General features: G+C 43.7%; 1 protein-coding gene across 11 annotated transcripts in view; it reads right to left on the bottom strand.

Moving 5' to 3' along the window:
• Window positions 1–16,282, bottom strand: part of LOC123503965 (lachesin-like) — a 207,807-nt gene that overhangs the window by 8,098 nt on the left and 183,427 nt on the right. For 10 of the 11 annotated variants that reach the window (XM_045254117.1, XM_045254118.1, XM_045254119.1 and 7 more), the window contains 4 exons: window positions 10,579–10,786; window positions 10,209–10,370; window positions 6,793–6,924; window positions 46–330 (listed from right to left, as the gene is read on the bottom strand). In XM_045254117.1, coding sequence (XP_045110052.1) covers window positions 46–330; window positions 6,793–6,924; window positions 10,209–10,370; window positions 10,579–10,786 — 787 coding nt within the window. The remainder of the gene's footprint in view (window positions 1–45; window positions 331–6,792; window positions 6,925–10,208; window positions 10,371–10,578; window positions 10,787–16,282) is intronic. The other variant, XM_045254128.1, reaches the window with a different exon arrangement.

Below are 16,282 nucleotides of genomic sequence, written 5' to 3'. Positions count from 1 at the left end.
AAACAGAAAGCTGATTTCCCACACAAGAAAAGCACTTGGACTGACCGTACAGACGAACATTGCTCTCAGTCTCCCCGAGGGAGTTTTTTGCAGCACAGACGTAAGTGCCAAAATCTTTGGCTTTGAGGTTCCTGAGGGAAAGCTTCATTGTAGTTGTGTAGCCCTTACGGATCTCCTGAGTCTCCTGTCGGGAGGAGTTGATCAGCAGTTGGTCGTTAAATCGCCAGAAGTGGACAGCGTTGGGGAAGGCTGCCACCTGACACTCCAGAGTGACCGAGGTGTCGATGGGGGCGCCCACCAGCTGGTTGGGCACAGTGATCACAGGATGGACTGTAGGAGAGAGACAGTTAAGCGTCTGGAGTGTTATGCTGAAAGGAATACCTACAGTCATAAAATATGCGATATGAAATAATCTCAGAATCTTAAAAATGACGAACACATTAACACTGACAAGGGACGGTGAATCCTGATGGATATTAAACGATCACTTAGAGAGTGACCAATGGACTTGATTAGCTACAGCATTTTTATGGAGTCTTCCCGAAATACAGTAATCACTTCTCCCCTGATGACATTGCGCTCACAATGAGGCCCGAGAGCTCAGCCACCAAAACAGCCAGCATCAGAAAACACCTACTTCTCATCAAGGGCGCCTACCATGATTCAAACTATACTCTATATTATTCTACGGAACGCCGGTGATCACTCACTCACTACCAATAATAGCAACAACAAAGTTTGGGCTGAAAATCTATCAAGGGGGTAAATTCCAAGCCTGGTGTCTCCCATAAGAATAAGCTCGAATATATAAAAGAAACGATGGATGGAAACCTGCCACTTCATTAACACAGTCGCCATTGACATTACAAACTGGAGAATTTGGGACACCTGCACAGGGCGCCTGCCCCCGTCACTAGTCAGACTCACAGGAAGGAGCGGCTGCCTCTCTGAAAACACCCCACATCCAACACATACAAAGGTTACTTTTCAAATAAAAGTATAAAAACAAATACTGTAAAATGATGTAGCAAACACTGTATGAATGATTACACCAGGAGGAAAATTTTAGCGCAACAACATTTTTAAAACCAATGCATGAAAAGTTTCCTGTCCGTAAAGCGCATTCCGCCTTCCGATGTATTTCACAATTTGTTATTACCTTTGATGGAAATATTGGTGACGGCGTGTGCCTTTGTTGGCCGGAAATATTTGATGTGCTGATTTTTATTTATTTTACAGGTAAAAGCGGAGCGGCGGCGAGAGTTAGACGGCAGAGAGATGTGTTGAGCAGGAAAAAGAGGTCAGTTGAAGTGAGACTGAGCGGAGAGGAAGGCACTGACAACGCTAAAAGGAGGCGGCGACGAGGCAAGACATTGTAACGAGAAACAACGGAAGGCAACACACAGTGGACAGCAAAGGAGATACCGGATGTCCCAATTTCACGGGAAAAAACTAATTGAAATAATGACGCAGTTTTTTTTTTTTTTTTCTTTTTAGTGTCCATGTATACTCAAGCTAGTCCATCTCTTGCTACATTTGTGAACCTTAACGTAAATCAAGGACATGAACATACTTGCATAATATTCTGTAAGGATTTTTCTCACAAAATTTCTAGATTTGACGCATAATGGAAGAAAAGAGAACATCCCTAAGGGCTGTGCGACACGAGAGCAGTTGGCCCTGTCCTAGCCACAGTGATGCATCACCCATGGCACTAGCACTGTCCCTCCAGTAGCTGAGCGTATAGCACCATCATATAATAATAATAATAATAATAATAATAATAATAATAATAATAATAATAATAATAATAATAACAACAATAAAAAATAATAATAATGATGATGATGAAAATGATGAATCAGTGTCTCGAACCATGATGAAATTACACACCTAAATATATAAAAAAAAATCACACTTATAGCAGAAATATATAAAGACTGGTTTTGAATAACGTGTGACTGAGCTCACCGAATGAAAATGTTGAGGTATTTAAATCATGCCTCATAACACCAACTCTAAAAAATGCCTGGAAATCAATCTTGCATTTTTGTACTCTCTCTCACACAGAAAAAAAAGGCGTCACATTGAAAAAAAACAGATGTGTGCTGTTTGAAATGCTTTATCATTACTTTTTAAATGTGCAAAGCATTAGTCGAGGTTAGGCACGTGACGGGAACTACACACCGCTTGTCCCCTGTGGCGCCGAAACTGACCTTGATGACCTGAAAGAGAGAGAGAGAGAGAGAGAGAGAGAGAGAGAGAGAGAGAGAGAGAGAGAGAGAGAGAGAGAGACTGTGTGTGTGTGTGTGTGTGTGTGTGTGTGTGTGTGTGTGTGTGTGTGTGTGTGTGTGTGTGTGTGTGTGTGTGTGTGTGTGTGTGTGTGTGTGTGTGTGTCGGCCGAAGACTTACTGATTAGGAATAGCCTGGAATGATTTCTCAACCCTCACTTAGCGACCGAGGCGGCAATAGTTTCACGTATACACATCAAACACTATGCAATAAACATTTTGTCTTCATAAAGGTTCATTTAAAATATTACATGCACGATTAATACAACATTTTAACAAAGCAGTAATGGGCAATTAGCGATTCAGTATATATATTCATTCAGTAATCAAGCAGCACGAAATTTTGTATATAGCACATCCGGTGTAGTATTATTACTATGAATCTATGTCCTCTGAATGGTACTTACGTGATGTATACTATGATAGAAATAAGAAGGAAAAAAAAAGCCACTTGAAGGATTTCTTCTCTCCACGGTCAGAGTGTAGGCTGGGCTTCCTCACTCAGGACAACGATTTCGTAGTTGATGGGTTTTGAGATAGGAGGTACCCCCAAAAGTACCTCCTTTAGCCCATAAATTCCCGTGAAAAGCCCACATGGTAAAAAAAAAAAAAAAAACATGTGGAGAAAGCTTGTGATATGTATATAATAAACCACAGTATTTATAGAACTGGTGATATAGTGCAGCAAGATTCACAAAACAAGACAATGGTGAGAAAATAAGGCCTAACACAAGACTGAGCCAACTGCGATCTGAAGATAATTAGTGTTTGGCGAACAGTACTAAAAAAAAGAAAAAGAATCTACGGTGTTCTCCCAACAGACTGCTCCTCGCTCTGTACGAACATTCCACTACACTACTGATGGTGTACAGTATCGTGACGAGTTACAATATCGACATGGCTTTTCATAACGTTTGCTATTGGTTAGGCAGGTTTCGAGTTCACACGTGATACACACTTCAACCATATGTTTTCTTTTTTTTTTTTTCTTGTCACGTGCTAACCTCCGCTCACAATCCTTCAGTCAGAGGTTTACAGTTAGTCCTCAGGCCGCTTCCCTCACTAGCGTCGTTTAGTTACATTCCCTTATTCGCTCTTGTCCTTTTCATTTCCCCTAGGTGACAAAAGTGTCCTCCCCATATTTTTTTTTCTTTTTATTCTTGTCACATGACTCCCGACCATCCAATGCTGCGCCATCTCCCTTCCAACTGTATCCGTCCCACCAGTACATATTCCACAAATATTCCTCAGCATTTTCGCTTTTACCGCCCTAACCTTTGGCTGTTAGGTCCATGCCGTGCAGGTGTTCCACATGCATGTAACACGGATGGCACCAGGCTGCTCCATGAAAGTCATTTGCTGCCTGCACATTCAGCTGTCTTTCACTTCACAGGTTCTTCGTGCCTTCAGCTACCTTCCTATCCCGTTCTTTGTTCCCTGTTCTTTCCCTATGTGCCTGCCGATGTACTTCTCTTTTAGGTATCACGCATTTCCCGTCCCTTCTATTACTCACAGTTTGTTGTTCCCTCTCCACTACCATAACTTTGCTTTTCCCCCACGCTGACTCACACACTCTGCCTTCACAACACTATTGCAAAATATTTGATTCCATGAACACAAGTCAGATTTAGCTATTCCAACCAAGTGAGTGAATTCTAGTCATTACACACACATACACGCACACACACTAAACCCCTTAACCTAAAAATATAACAGAGTAATAATGAAAATGAATGAGATGTAAAATGCACAATAACAGATCAGGTACAGGAAGGCAACATAAAGGCAACACAAAGTCAGCATCCCCGGCAGCAGCAGCAGCAGCAGCAGCATCTCCTGCACTGCTCCTCAACGTGACGCTGCTTCACCTCACAACTCAACGATTACCCTCAAAAAATATATTTACTCTGATAGTAGCAGAAGTAGAAGTAGAAGAAGAAGTAGAAGTAGAAATAGTAGTAGTAGAAGTAGTAGTAGAAGTAGTAATAGTAGTAGTTGTAGTGGCATCAACAGGATACCATGTGTTGTTTATCAAGAATTGAATAAGGACAGGTATGAGGGATCCTAGAGTCTCTTCAAATCGCTGTCCACCTTCTGGCATATGATCCTAAAAACGTCAGCCTTAGCCACGCTCAATACGCGGCGCACACCTGACATAATGACCTCATGGCGCCATTGCAAGCGGCGTTTTAATTACCTTCCAGCGGTGACACAGATTAATGGTGTGATGGGATTTCGTTTTCAGCGAGTTGGTGTAATTAGAACCACTTCGGCGGTTCTCTGAGTGAGCTGATGATGGCGGTGCTGGTGATGGCCACGGGGAAAGAGACGTGACTTCGATTCTATGACCGCCTTTGGGGATAAAATGCTCACAAGTTTAAGATTTGCCTTTATGTTGTCTGCAGTGTCCTTTCCTTTCCATCCTCGTATTGAAATGTTGTATTTACCTCACCAATCTCGCATCAGTTTACATTTTTTCTTTCGTGTTCTTTTGATTATAAACTCACAGGTACGGTTTCCTGTATGAATAGTGCGTTCTCTTCTATAAGGTAACAGTACGTTTTGCTTGCATGAAATAAATTAGTGTGTTTTGCTTGTACGAACTGACTTAGTGAGCTTTGTGTGTATGAAGTAACTTAGCACATTTTGCTTGTCTGAACTAACTTAATGAGTCTTGCCAGTATAAATTTCTAAAGTAAAAAAAGATAAATAAATAAATAAATAAGTAAAAAAAAGTTGTCAATGAGTTTCCGTACACAGGTAAGGAGTACTAGATAATGAACAGAATGAAGTAACCGTCACTGCTAGCAAGTCTGGTTTCAATACACATATACGTAAATAGATAAACTGAGAATTCTAAGGGTAGTTTGGGTACCACTGAATTGTAATGAAAAAGGAACACTTATTGGACGCAAACTCAGGGGCCGCGTTGTGATTTACGATGTGGGGGTCAACGATAAATTGCTGTGGCGGACTAGTTGACCAAAGAGAGAGAGAGAGAGAGAGAGAGAGAGAGAGAGAGAGAGAGAGAGAGAGAGAGAGAGAGAGAGAGAGAGAGAGAGAGAGAGAGAGAGAGAGAGAGAGAGAGAGAGAGAGATTCTTCTCTCTCTCTCTCTCTCTCTGCGTGACAAAGGTGAGCTCTGAGGAGAGTTCAGGAAAACGCTTCAGGGGAAAAAGTTCAAAGTGCGTATTTTTCATTTCCCTTTCAGTGCAGCAAATAGGTTTCCTTTATAAAGATTTTACCGTGGAACTATTCCTGAAATGAAATAAAAAAAAGCATGCCCTTTAGCAGACAATTAGGAAAACACTCGGGAAACGATTCCGGGATGCAAATGATATGCCTTGGTAACAATGGCAGCCACTTCCCATAATGGCCGCCAGTGATTTATGTGTAGATTTGGTACGCGACGTGTATGGACGTTCGATTCCGTTCTTGAAAATACAAATTAATTATCTGGAATATGCAATTGGACTATGGAATGGCGTGTGTCTGTTTTATGAGTTCCTTTTTACAGTGTGCATTGCCTCACAAGACTTCGCCAATCCAGGAATTCCTTCTTTTTATTACCCTCGTGCAGCGACCCCGTGCCAAAAAGAATGGAAAGAGAAAGTCAGTGAGTTTTAAAGTAAAGATTTGTGTTGGACTCTGCCAGAACTCTTTGATGTATTACAATGGCGACAATGAAAAGTGCCGCTAAATATCTGGGAAAACACTGTCTGGTCATGCTTCCAATATTATTCAGTCTGTTCTCTTGTAACGTTCACGGATCATCCAATTATTTGACTTTTAAATACGATATCCTTTTCTTTTGCTGTATACTGTAAGGAAACTTGGTACACTCATTTCGTCTCTAACACTTTTTTCACATATCCCAAAACGTTGTTACTGATGTGCATAACTGACATTATCAATACTGTCCTTTTCAGGAGGTGGCCAGGAGTCCCCTCAGCACAGCAGGCAATACTGAGTGACCAAACCGTGAGTGATTCACTACAGAGGGCGTCCGGCTGGCAAGACAGACTACTACTGACTCCTATTATTTGTACAGCCATGGCGATCAACATTGCTTCGTGGCGCCTTAGACCCAACATTCGCAGTGCTTCCAAAACAAGCAAATAAGAAAAGAAGATACATATTTTTCAGACGTGTGTCACTCTACCGATAAAATAAACATTCATTGTTCTAATAACACTGATTCTTGCTTCTAAGCCTTGCCATCGAAAAGTTTAACTATCAAATAACACCAACTGAGTAACAGGAACACTGAAACAAAGAAGAAAGAAAGGAAACTGTACCAAAATCTTACACACATATAAAATACAAACCGATTAAATAAAACATACACCATTACTACTATTATCTTTTAAGTCTGCTTGTCCTTGATACATCGTTAGGACTGAAGCAAGCCAGCAGCAGCTAACAACACTCCACCCACCACCACTACCGCCATGCAAGGGCTACCTATGGACGTGCATGTTCATTCTCTGAGGTGTGACTTACAATGCACGTCGAGCACTATTCTCTTGCTGATGGAGGGCGGCACCTTGTTAGTGGCGATGCACAGGTAAGCGCCCATGTCCTTCCTGGTGACGCTCTTCAGCACCAACTCCTCCGACTCCACCTGCTGCACACCTGTGGGAGGCATGGGCGTCAGGTGAGAGAGAGAGAGAGAGAGAGAGAGAGAGAGAGAGAGAGAGAGAGAGAGAGAGAGAGAGAGAGAGAGAGAGAGAGAGAGAGAGAGAGAGAGAGAGAGAGAGAGAGAGAGAGAGAGTTTTAATAATTGTGTCAATATATTTTGAGGAAAACAATACATACATGTTGAAAATACTGCGAGGAAAACACTCGCGCTGGCATTTCGAGGAGGGTGGGGTGCCTTGCTTGTCACTGCCAGGAGTGATGTGCACAAAGCTAACGTACACAAAACCTGATAAGAATGAAACCTTAACCGCGCAGAGTAGATTTGATTTAACACTTGGCCTTTCCCATTATCATCATATCAGCAGTTTGTCACAGCTGGGCAGAGATAACACTGAAAACAATTTGCTTCCGGAGTTGCAAGTGAAGACTGCTGCAAAGAAAGGTAGAGAGCTAAGGGGAGTGGTGAGGCAGAGACATGGGTGTTGCTGGATGTGGTGACGGGGGGAAGGGTGTAGACTGCAGAGGGCTGAGCTTCCATTATTATGAGAGTAAGGTTGCGTGGTGCAGCAGCGGGACTGTGCTGTGGTGACAACGCGGCTGACAGCGGATGTCACACACTGGTGCGTTTGTCAGATACTGAGATAGAAGCAAACACACACACACACACACACACACACACACACACACACACACACACACACACACACACACACACACACACACACATATAACTACTGCACCACAAATGAATTAATTAATGCGTATCATGATATTTGCCTGAAATAATCTTTCATTCTGTTAATCGGCGAGGAACAAGGCCTGGAGGGATAATACGAATCACGGCAAATATGCATAATATTGTATTGCGGCGGCGGAGTGGCGGCAGCAGCGTTTGGGGCCGGAGGGTGAGGGGGGGGAGGGTTGATCGGACACACTTGGTGAACGTCGTCCGCTGGGAGGGGGAGGGGGTGGAGTGAAATTGGGGCTTAATTTGGGCACAACAGTGTCATTCCAAATAATTAATCACATAGCTCGCAGAGTTGTGAAATGAACGTAGTGAACATTTATATAATTTTCCATCATATCATGTGTGTCTGTCTGTCAACCTGTATTGATTTCCATAGATGAGTGGCCTCGTGTGTGTGTGTGTGTGTGTGTGTGTGTGTGTGTGTGTGTGTGTGTGTGTGTGTGTGTGTGTTGGGCGATGGGGCAAACTCCCATGAATCACCTGCTGGTCGTCCACCTCTCAATGTCCCAGCGCTGAGGCCTCGATCCATATTTGGCCAAGCAGTGCGGCTGCTGCTGAAAAGTTAGGCCATTGCCGTGAACTACAGTGGCGACGCAACCCTAATCTTCTAATATTGTATGCAAATTATGACCATTAGTTTTCAGGCATGAATGTGTTGCCAAGTAATACAACAAAATACAAGCTCTCAAGTTTTTATACACAAAGCCAATATGAAATGGTTTAGTTATCTTTGCAACATTTCTTTAGTAACGCCACAATATTGCAGGTGAGGACTGACATTTCAGTGTGATCCTCTTTCAAGGGTTTGAAAAACAATCGGGATGAAATTTGCCTCACACTGGCAGCGAGTGTAGCAATGCTGGCTTGGCCACGTTATCCTGCCGTGCTACAAAATTGTTTCCATGCTGTATATTCAGAGGAAGTGATGTCGGTAGCATGTGTTATGCACGCACATCATATTTTGAAACGCATCCACAAATACGATAGTCACACTGCTCTGGCAACAGCCTTGGTAACCTCCACGTGTTTCCTGGTGTTGGTGACGAAAGGGCAGACGTTGGCAACTCTTATTGTTAAGGAAGGAGTGAACCAAACAATTACACCTAGACGGGATCGATCTTTACTCACAAGTACTTCGTTAAGGTACTGCAAGTTACAATAATCTCCTCGCAGATCAGTAAGGTCACCGTCCAATTAATTTCAATTCAATTCTGCTACAAATTCAGCAGTAAAAGAGCATCCACCACTATGGCTACTTGGTGCACTAGAAACTACATTTCTTTGCTTATTCCTCGCGTTTCTACAGTTCTCTCATTTACAGTGTTTATGGCTTTCATAATCTAACCGTTCACCTCACTGCCTCTCTGATTTCCTTTTCTCTTCTATTGGAAGGCCTGTGGTTGGGGTAAAGCGGCCTTGTTAGTCCTGTAAGAGGAAGGGAGGAGTAGGGTGAGAGAGGGCGAGTGGAGGGCTGCGAGAGGATGTACAGGGAGGGAGGGGCGGCCAGCAGATAACAACGGGATTTCACGAGCTATTAGAATTAATTAAACGCTGCCACGCTTGTCACCTGGTTGAAAATTCTAATCAAGTTGGAACAAGTTATACAACAACCACAGCTAGAATTAATTGTGAACTGTTATCTCTGACATTACGTCAAAACCACAGCATTTTCCTCGAACGAAACAAAAAAGAAGTGATGATTATAATATCCATTACTTGACATTGCAAAGCCATTACTCGAGCCGCGGAAAACAGGATGGGAGGGGGAGAGGAAGGAAGGGTGTGGTAATGCACTTGTGTGATAGTGCAGTTATGGGAGGCAGCAGAGGGGTGTTCGTGGTGGTGATGGTGATGGTGCAAGTGTGTGGTGGTGGTGGTACAAGTGGAGGACGTGGAATAGATATGGTAGGGATGGTGAAGAGATGTAGTATAAGCGGGTGGTGGCGGTGGTATGGTGGTGTAGGTGTGCTGGTGCAGGTGTATGGCAATTTAGGTGTGTTAGGTTTTCCGCTGTCTCATCGGCTATCTTAGGCAACACTTCAACTTGTCTTGCTTGCAATAGGTACTTCTAACATGCATGTGGTTGTGTAGGTGTATAGTGGTGTGCCAGAAATTGTGGCGGTTACATGATGTTGACGCGAGCAGAAGTTGAAATAAAGCACTCGGTGAGGGGTGGCGAAAAGCGAGGCCATGGTGTGGGGGAAGCGCACTGCAGTGGAAAAGCTCATCTGAGTGGCATTGAGTAATTAGATTCGAAACTTCAACTCCGCCAAAAGAACATAACTTAAACGAGTCAGCCATTACACATTTTTCTCTCTTTCGGCACATGTCCAGTATAGTGGTGGGTGACTCAGGAAACCATTAGTCTATACCTACCAACTTTTTCCTTTTATCTTTTTTTTTAATATAAAACTAAGAATAACACAAAAATTGGGTGTGAGGGCAATTCAAATAACTTAAAATTTATAATGGTACATATAGTGGAATGTGAAAAGTTAAAATTCCGATAGGTGAGTGAATTGATCCCCACCTTGTCCGCTTCTGCCGGCAGTAAAGAACAAGCCGTCCTCACGTGTCCAGCGGATGACAGGCTTAGGGACACCCCGGGCACGGCACACCAGCCTCACGTCGTGCCTTTCTTGCACCGACACGTGGGACTGACTGCTCTCCTCGTCTACGAACTGAGGCGGCACTGAGGGGGAAGGGAGCAAGGTGTGGGACAGAGATCGTTATCGCCGCGAGCCCCTACAGGCGCTAGTTGATTGCGGCTAATGCCTATTACAGCGATTACAACAGGAGGGGAGGAAGAGGAAGGACAAGTGCAGCAGGGGAAGATAACGGTGAAATATAATAAGTCGATATGAATCAGTCACAACACGAATATCTAATGAGCAACTCACCGACCACTTGCACAAAGCCGACCTGGTTGATGACAGGTATCATGTTCACCTGACACACATAGTAGCCGGTGTCCGTGGGCTCAACGTCCTGGATGTGGAGGGTCCAGGTGGTGGGGTCGTCCCGGGACACGCTGAACCTTGGGATGAGCGTGATGGTACGTTGGTCGATGGTAAGCAGCATCTGGCGGTTGAGGTGCATCCACGTCACCTGAGGGAGGAAGAGAGAGCGGTCAAGCAGGATAGGGATGAAAAGATAGGAGCAACATGATTCATTACTGCAGTAGTGGTGTTGGATGGCTGCAGAGTCAACGAAAAAAACATGTTATCAGAGTAATGGTGCCGCCCTTGTATTTCACGATAAACCGAAGGCTGCCCATGAACATGACACCCAGCTGTTGTCCTGCAGGGCTGTCAAAACCCACACGCTGCGCCAGGACTCCGTGACAAAGGCAGCAACACCTGGCTGGTAATTTGACAACAATGTGTACTAGGCTATGATGGCGTCGCTGCGGCTTAACTGTTTGTTTACGGATAGCCATCGCACAGAACAAAAACTCTGTCTATGTAGGCCGCCAAAAGGGTCTTCAGAAGAGAACGGGGGAAGTAATTGTTATCAGCTGGCACAACATTTTCCTTTCATATACTATGTTTAAATACTGTTAGTGAGGTATGTGCCTATTAGCAGATTCCCCTTCATTATCTAACTTGTCTATTTTCTTTTCTCCTCGTCCTATACTTCGACAAGGCTTACACAGGTGAGTGCAGGACAACGCGACGCCACGCACCTAATGGAACCTCTCTCGCTCACTGACTAGCTTATCATAAAAGACAAATACGATACGCCTCGTCCATTTTTACACGGGACATTACGCTTTACATTACCATAATCATAACCTTGATGCCACCGTTCATCTGTGTGTGTGTGTGTGTGTGTGTGTGTGTGTGTGTGTGTGTGTGTGTGTGTGTGTGTGTGTGTGTGTGTGTGTGTGTTTGTTATTCACGAAGAACCTCTCTCTCTCTCTCTCTCTCTCTCTCTCTCTCTCTCTCTCTCTCTCTCTCTCTCTCTCTCTCACACACACACACACACACACACACAAACACAATAAAGAAATCTTATCTTTAGTTTGGCAGCCACAGTGACATGACACAGCACCCCGGCAGACTGTCATAAGGAGCAAGGCTGTACAAGGTGTCGTGTGGTGGGCGGTGGGGCTCGACACATTCATCATACGCTTATAATGACACCTGAATTAGTAATGCTAACTAGAACTCGACAACTTCATTAACTTGAAAGAGATTAGTAAGGCAGACAGTGGTGACAGTGCACAGAATCCTGCATGAAAAAAAAAAATGTAGATGTTACTACTGTATTGGAGAGAGAGAGAGAGAGAGAGAGAGAGAGAGAGAGAGAGAGAGAGAGAGAGAGAGAGAGAGAGAGAGAGAGAGAGAGAGAGAGAGAGATCAGATTATAAACTCAATAAAGACACAGTACATACAAAAAGAAATATAAAAAAAGAAACTGCAAATAAAGTTGATGTACGTCAGGTGATACTTCAAGTGAGAGAAAAGGAGGAACAAAGGCGCGCTAAGAAATTCCAGGGGAGCATGAAAGAACACCAGTGACATTTCCCTTGCTGAAAGATTAAACGAGGCGACCCACGCACCTGAACATGGCAAGCTGAGTCCTGCAACCACTGAGATGCTGAGTAACAAAAGCGAATCTCAGAAAACACAATGGGGAATGTAAACTAAGGCATACTAAGAAGAAATCGTTGATATAACCTGAAGCAAGCACTGAAAACTGCCGATGGGAAAAATAACATGAAACCAAAAAAACTACAAACTAAAGCCTTGGTGTAAAAAAAATATCCGTTAGCATCGCATATAACCTAGAGTTGACACTGAGAACTGCCGAAGGGAAAAATATGGAACTAAAAGGAAGACACAACACACAGAAAACTGCATACTAAAGCCTTGGGGTCAAAAAATATCCCTTTTAACATCATTGATATAACCGGGGGTCAACAAATATCTCTTTTAGCATCGCATATAACCTAGAGTTGACACTGAGAACTGCCGAAGGGAAAAATATGGAACCAAAAGGAAGACACAACACACAGAAAACTGCATACTAAAGCCTTGGGGTCAAAAAATATCTTGTTAGCATCGTTGATATAACCTAAAGTTGACACTGACAACTGCCGGAGGGAAAAATAATGTACAGCAAGGGGAAGACATACCATAAAGTCTAAAACAGGACATATTAAAACCATGACGTCAAAAAATGTTCCTGGTAGCACCGCTGATATAACTTAGAGTACATACAGAGAACTGCTGGAGGGAAAATAATATGCAACCAGTGGAGAAGTTAACAAGAGAATGACTGAAGCAGAGACAAGGACATTATTGAGACACGGGTAAGGAAAGGTTGTCGGAAATTCGCGGAGGATAAAAGTCTCGTGAAGCAATGAAACATAATGGTACTGTAGAGAGAGAGAGAGAGAGAGAGAGAGAGAGAGAGAGAGAGAGAGAGAGAGAGAGAGAGAGAGAGAGAGAGAGAGAGAGAGATCATAATTTTAAGACCGTCACACCCAAAAACTTCAACCACATAAGCGTTGAAGGACAAAGTAACACAGGACCAAGATAACAAAGAGATGCAACAAGATTGACTGTCCTGTATAGTGCACCAACAAAGGCGGAAATAAAGTGATAGAAAGTCAGTTTTTTTTCAACAAATTATGGAAACATTTGCTTTTAGTATTCATCAATCACTCATCGTTAATCTGACCAGTTCTCGTCTGCTATTTATTCTCGGGAAACAATACACGCGATTCATATTTCCTTTCGTTCAGTATCGCACATTAATTGGGTGAGGGAGGTTTCGGGAGTGGAGGGGATGGGAGTGGGGAAGGTCATTGTTTTGCCGTGGAATCAGAGAGGCTAGTGATGACCATGATGAATGAGTGTTGCGTCAGTTGCGTGTAATTTGTATTTCGTTTTGGTTTTGTGTTTCTTTAGTTGTATCATCTGATGTACTTATTTTTTTGGTCTTAATTATCTGTTGAAGTATTTTTTTTTTTTATTGTGTTTGCTCTCTCTCTCTCTCTCTCTCTCACACACACACACACATACACACACGCACACACACACACACACACACACACACACACAAGAATGCTCGGCGCTTCTCATCTGTAAAAGTTTGCGAGACTGTACAGAGTATATTGAAAACCGTTCACTTTAAAGTTTGGTGTGCACAGACGGACTATTTTTGTTCAAAGAAAAGGGTCCCATGAAGTAAGGGAGATGCTTATCAAATACATTTCATAAATTCCTCAAATATCTGCATTTTACGCTCTATCGCATATGTCGTGGTTCTTCGCGCTGCATTCTTTGTGATTCTGAGTCGAGAGAGAACGGAGTGGGACCAACAAAACGATGTGAGCTGTTCTGTGCAAGCATTCTGGTGTGTCTGGGCGAGCAGCACCAGTCCACCGCGCACACAACTCACCCAACTCAACACCAGAAGCAGCGTGTAATAAGAAGCTTTCACAATATTCTGTTTCACTGGAGATTTTGGTAACGAGGCTTTCTGACACCGGATCGGCGAGGTGATGTGTACCACAGTGATGGAGATCTGTTTCCTTCCCTTACGCATCCATTCTTCACTCATGTCAGACTCAATCACCAGGCAACGCAACCAACCTCTGGCTTCCCTCACCACCTACAGGTATTCCCTCTCCACAGTCATCAACACCACCATCACCACGTCCACCATTTTCACATTTTTACACCAAACATTCACCGCCTCTATCATTTACTTCTTTTTCTCATCAATATCCATCATATCCCAGAGGTGGCCTTCCGTTCAGCCTACCCATCATGGATCCCACAGCGCTGGTCAGTACTCCCGCCACCTCGCGCAGTGCCGCACGCTGGCCGCCACCACTCAATTACCGCGCCACAGAAAGCTTTGATGCCACGGCCTTTCCTGCCTCTGTGCGGCAGCTTGCTCAGATGATGACAAGAAGAGATTTGTAGAGTGGCATATTATCAACAGTTACATGCTTACCATAACTCATTTGCGGTCATGGTGATTACTTTCCCTACGCTCTGTCCACATACTCCACATATCAGAGGGGAAGAGCACTGCTAGGGACTGCAAGTCTCTCAAAGGTTTAGTACTTCTTTCATTATCAAGACGGACTATGTAACAATGAATCATGTGTAATGCTTACTCAGGTTTTATTTTCTGCAATTATATTTCGTTCGGGTCATTGGCACCGTGTTGTTGAACCTTCACTTCATCCCCTAAACTCTAAAGCAATTCTGCGGCTGCAATGGAGAAGGTTAAGCACTATGACACCGCCACCGCCACCGCCACAACTTTTCCTCCAGTCATCCTGAATCAATTCTGTCGCTGAAAGCTCTAACGCCTCAGAAGCAAAAATTCTCCTCACCGTAAAGCCGGCCAGGCTTTGATGGTTTCATATCAAAGACTATTTCGGTTTTCCCCTTTATGTGTCGGTGGTCAGCACGCAGCGTTGTCGAGGCTCCTCTTAGTGGCAGCCGGCGAGAACCGTATGTTCTATAGATCTTCCCTCTTTATCCTCTATGTCTTCTGCAGAAATTCACATGATGCAAGTCCCAATGAGTACCATTAAAAGCAGGAAGGAGGCATTTCTTGGGTTCAATGTTTCACTGCATATCGTCCTTGCAAGAACTTCACAACACCAATGCCTTTCCGCAGTCCAAAAATTTACTTCCTTTTTTGTTGACATTTTTGGTAAAAGTAATTACAGTTATATTCTGCACGCTATTCATAGAAAAGAAGACAAGAAACTTCACTCACAATATGTTTCAAAATAAAGTTTACCAAAAAAGCGTCATGGATTCATCAGAGAGGAAGCGTCGTCTTGAGCTTTAGAATGAATTAATTTCTTTCACTTGCACCAGTCAGAGTCACACCAGCCTGGCCCATCGCGTACTGCTGGTGAGGGCACACAGTGGACAGTACATGCACGGCACCTCCACCACTCACCAGGGAAAAAGGAAGCACCGCCATCAACACCATCAGGTCGAGGGCAGTCACCACTTCCCCTTCTCTCCCCCCTATCCCGTCCATGGGTCCCTCTCTCACCAGCACTGACGCCTCACTCCCACCATTCGGAAACACTTGCCCTGGTTATCAGCTGACTATTGTGTTATTATTTTCTTTTGTTGGAGTTGTAGCTACGAAGTTGTTGAAGGTAAGACCAGTTGGAGAGTAGTGTTTGTGACCGTGCGTGTTGTTTTGGCCTGAGTAGTGATTTTGGTGAAAGTGGTGGTGGTGGTGGTGGTGGTGGTGGTAAAAGTAGTAGTAGTAGTAGTAGTAGTAGTAGTAGTAGTAGTAGTAGTAGTAGTAGTAGTAGTAGTAGTAGTAGTAGTAGTAGCAGCAGCAGCAGCAGCAGCAGCAGCAGCAGCAGCAGCAGCAGCAGCAGCAGCAGCAGCAGCAGCAGCAGTAGTAATAGTAGTAGTAGTAGTTAATTAATCATTGTTAATACTACTACTACTTGTACCACCACATCTACTACTACCACCACCACCACCATCACCACAACAATACCACCACCAACAACACCACCAACTAAATACTAATATCTACATTTCCACGAAATACACCTACCTCAACCACACATACAAACACACACAAACACACTATCGT

Source organism: Portunus trituberculatus, chromosome 15 (assembly GCF_017591435.1).
Source record: "Portunus trituberculatus isolate SZX2019 chromosome 15, ASM1759143v1, whole genome shotgun sequence".
NCBI lineage: Eukaryota > Metazoa > Arthropoda > Malacostraca > Decapoda > Portunidae > Portunus > Portunus trituberculatus.
The sequence above is the reverse complement of the archived record's forward strand: the minus strand, read 5'-3'. Positions and strand labels throughout refer to the sequence as shown.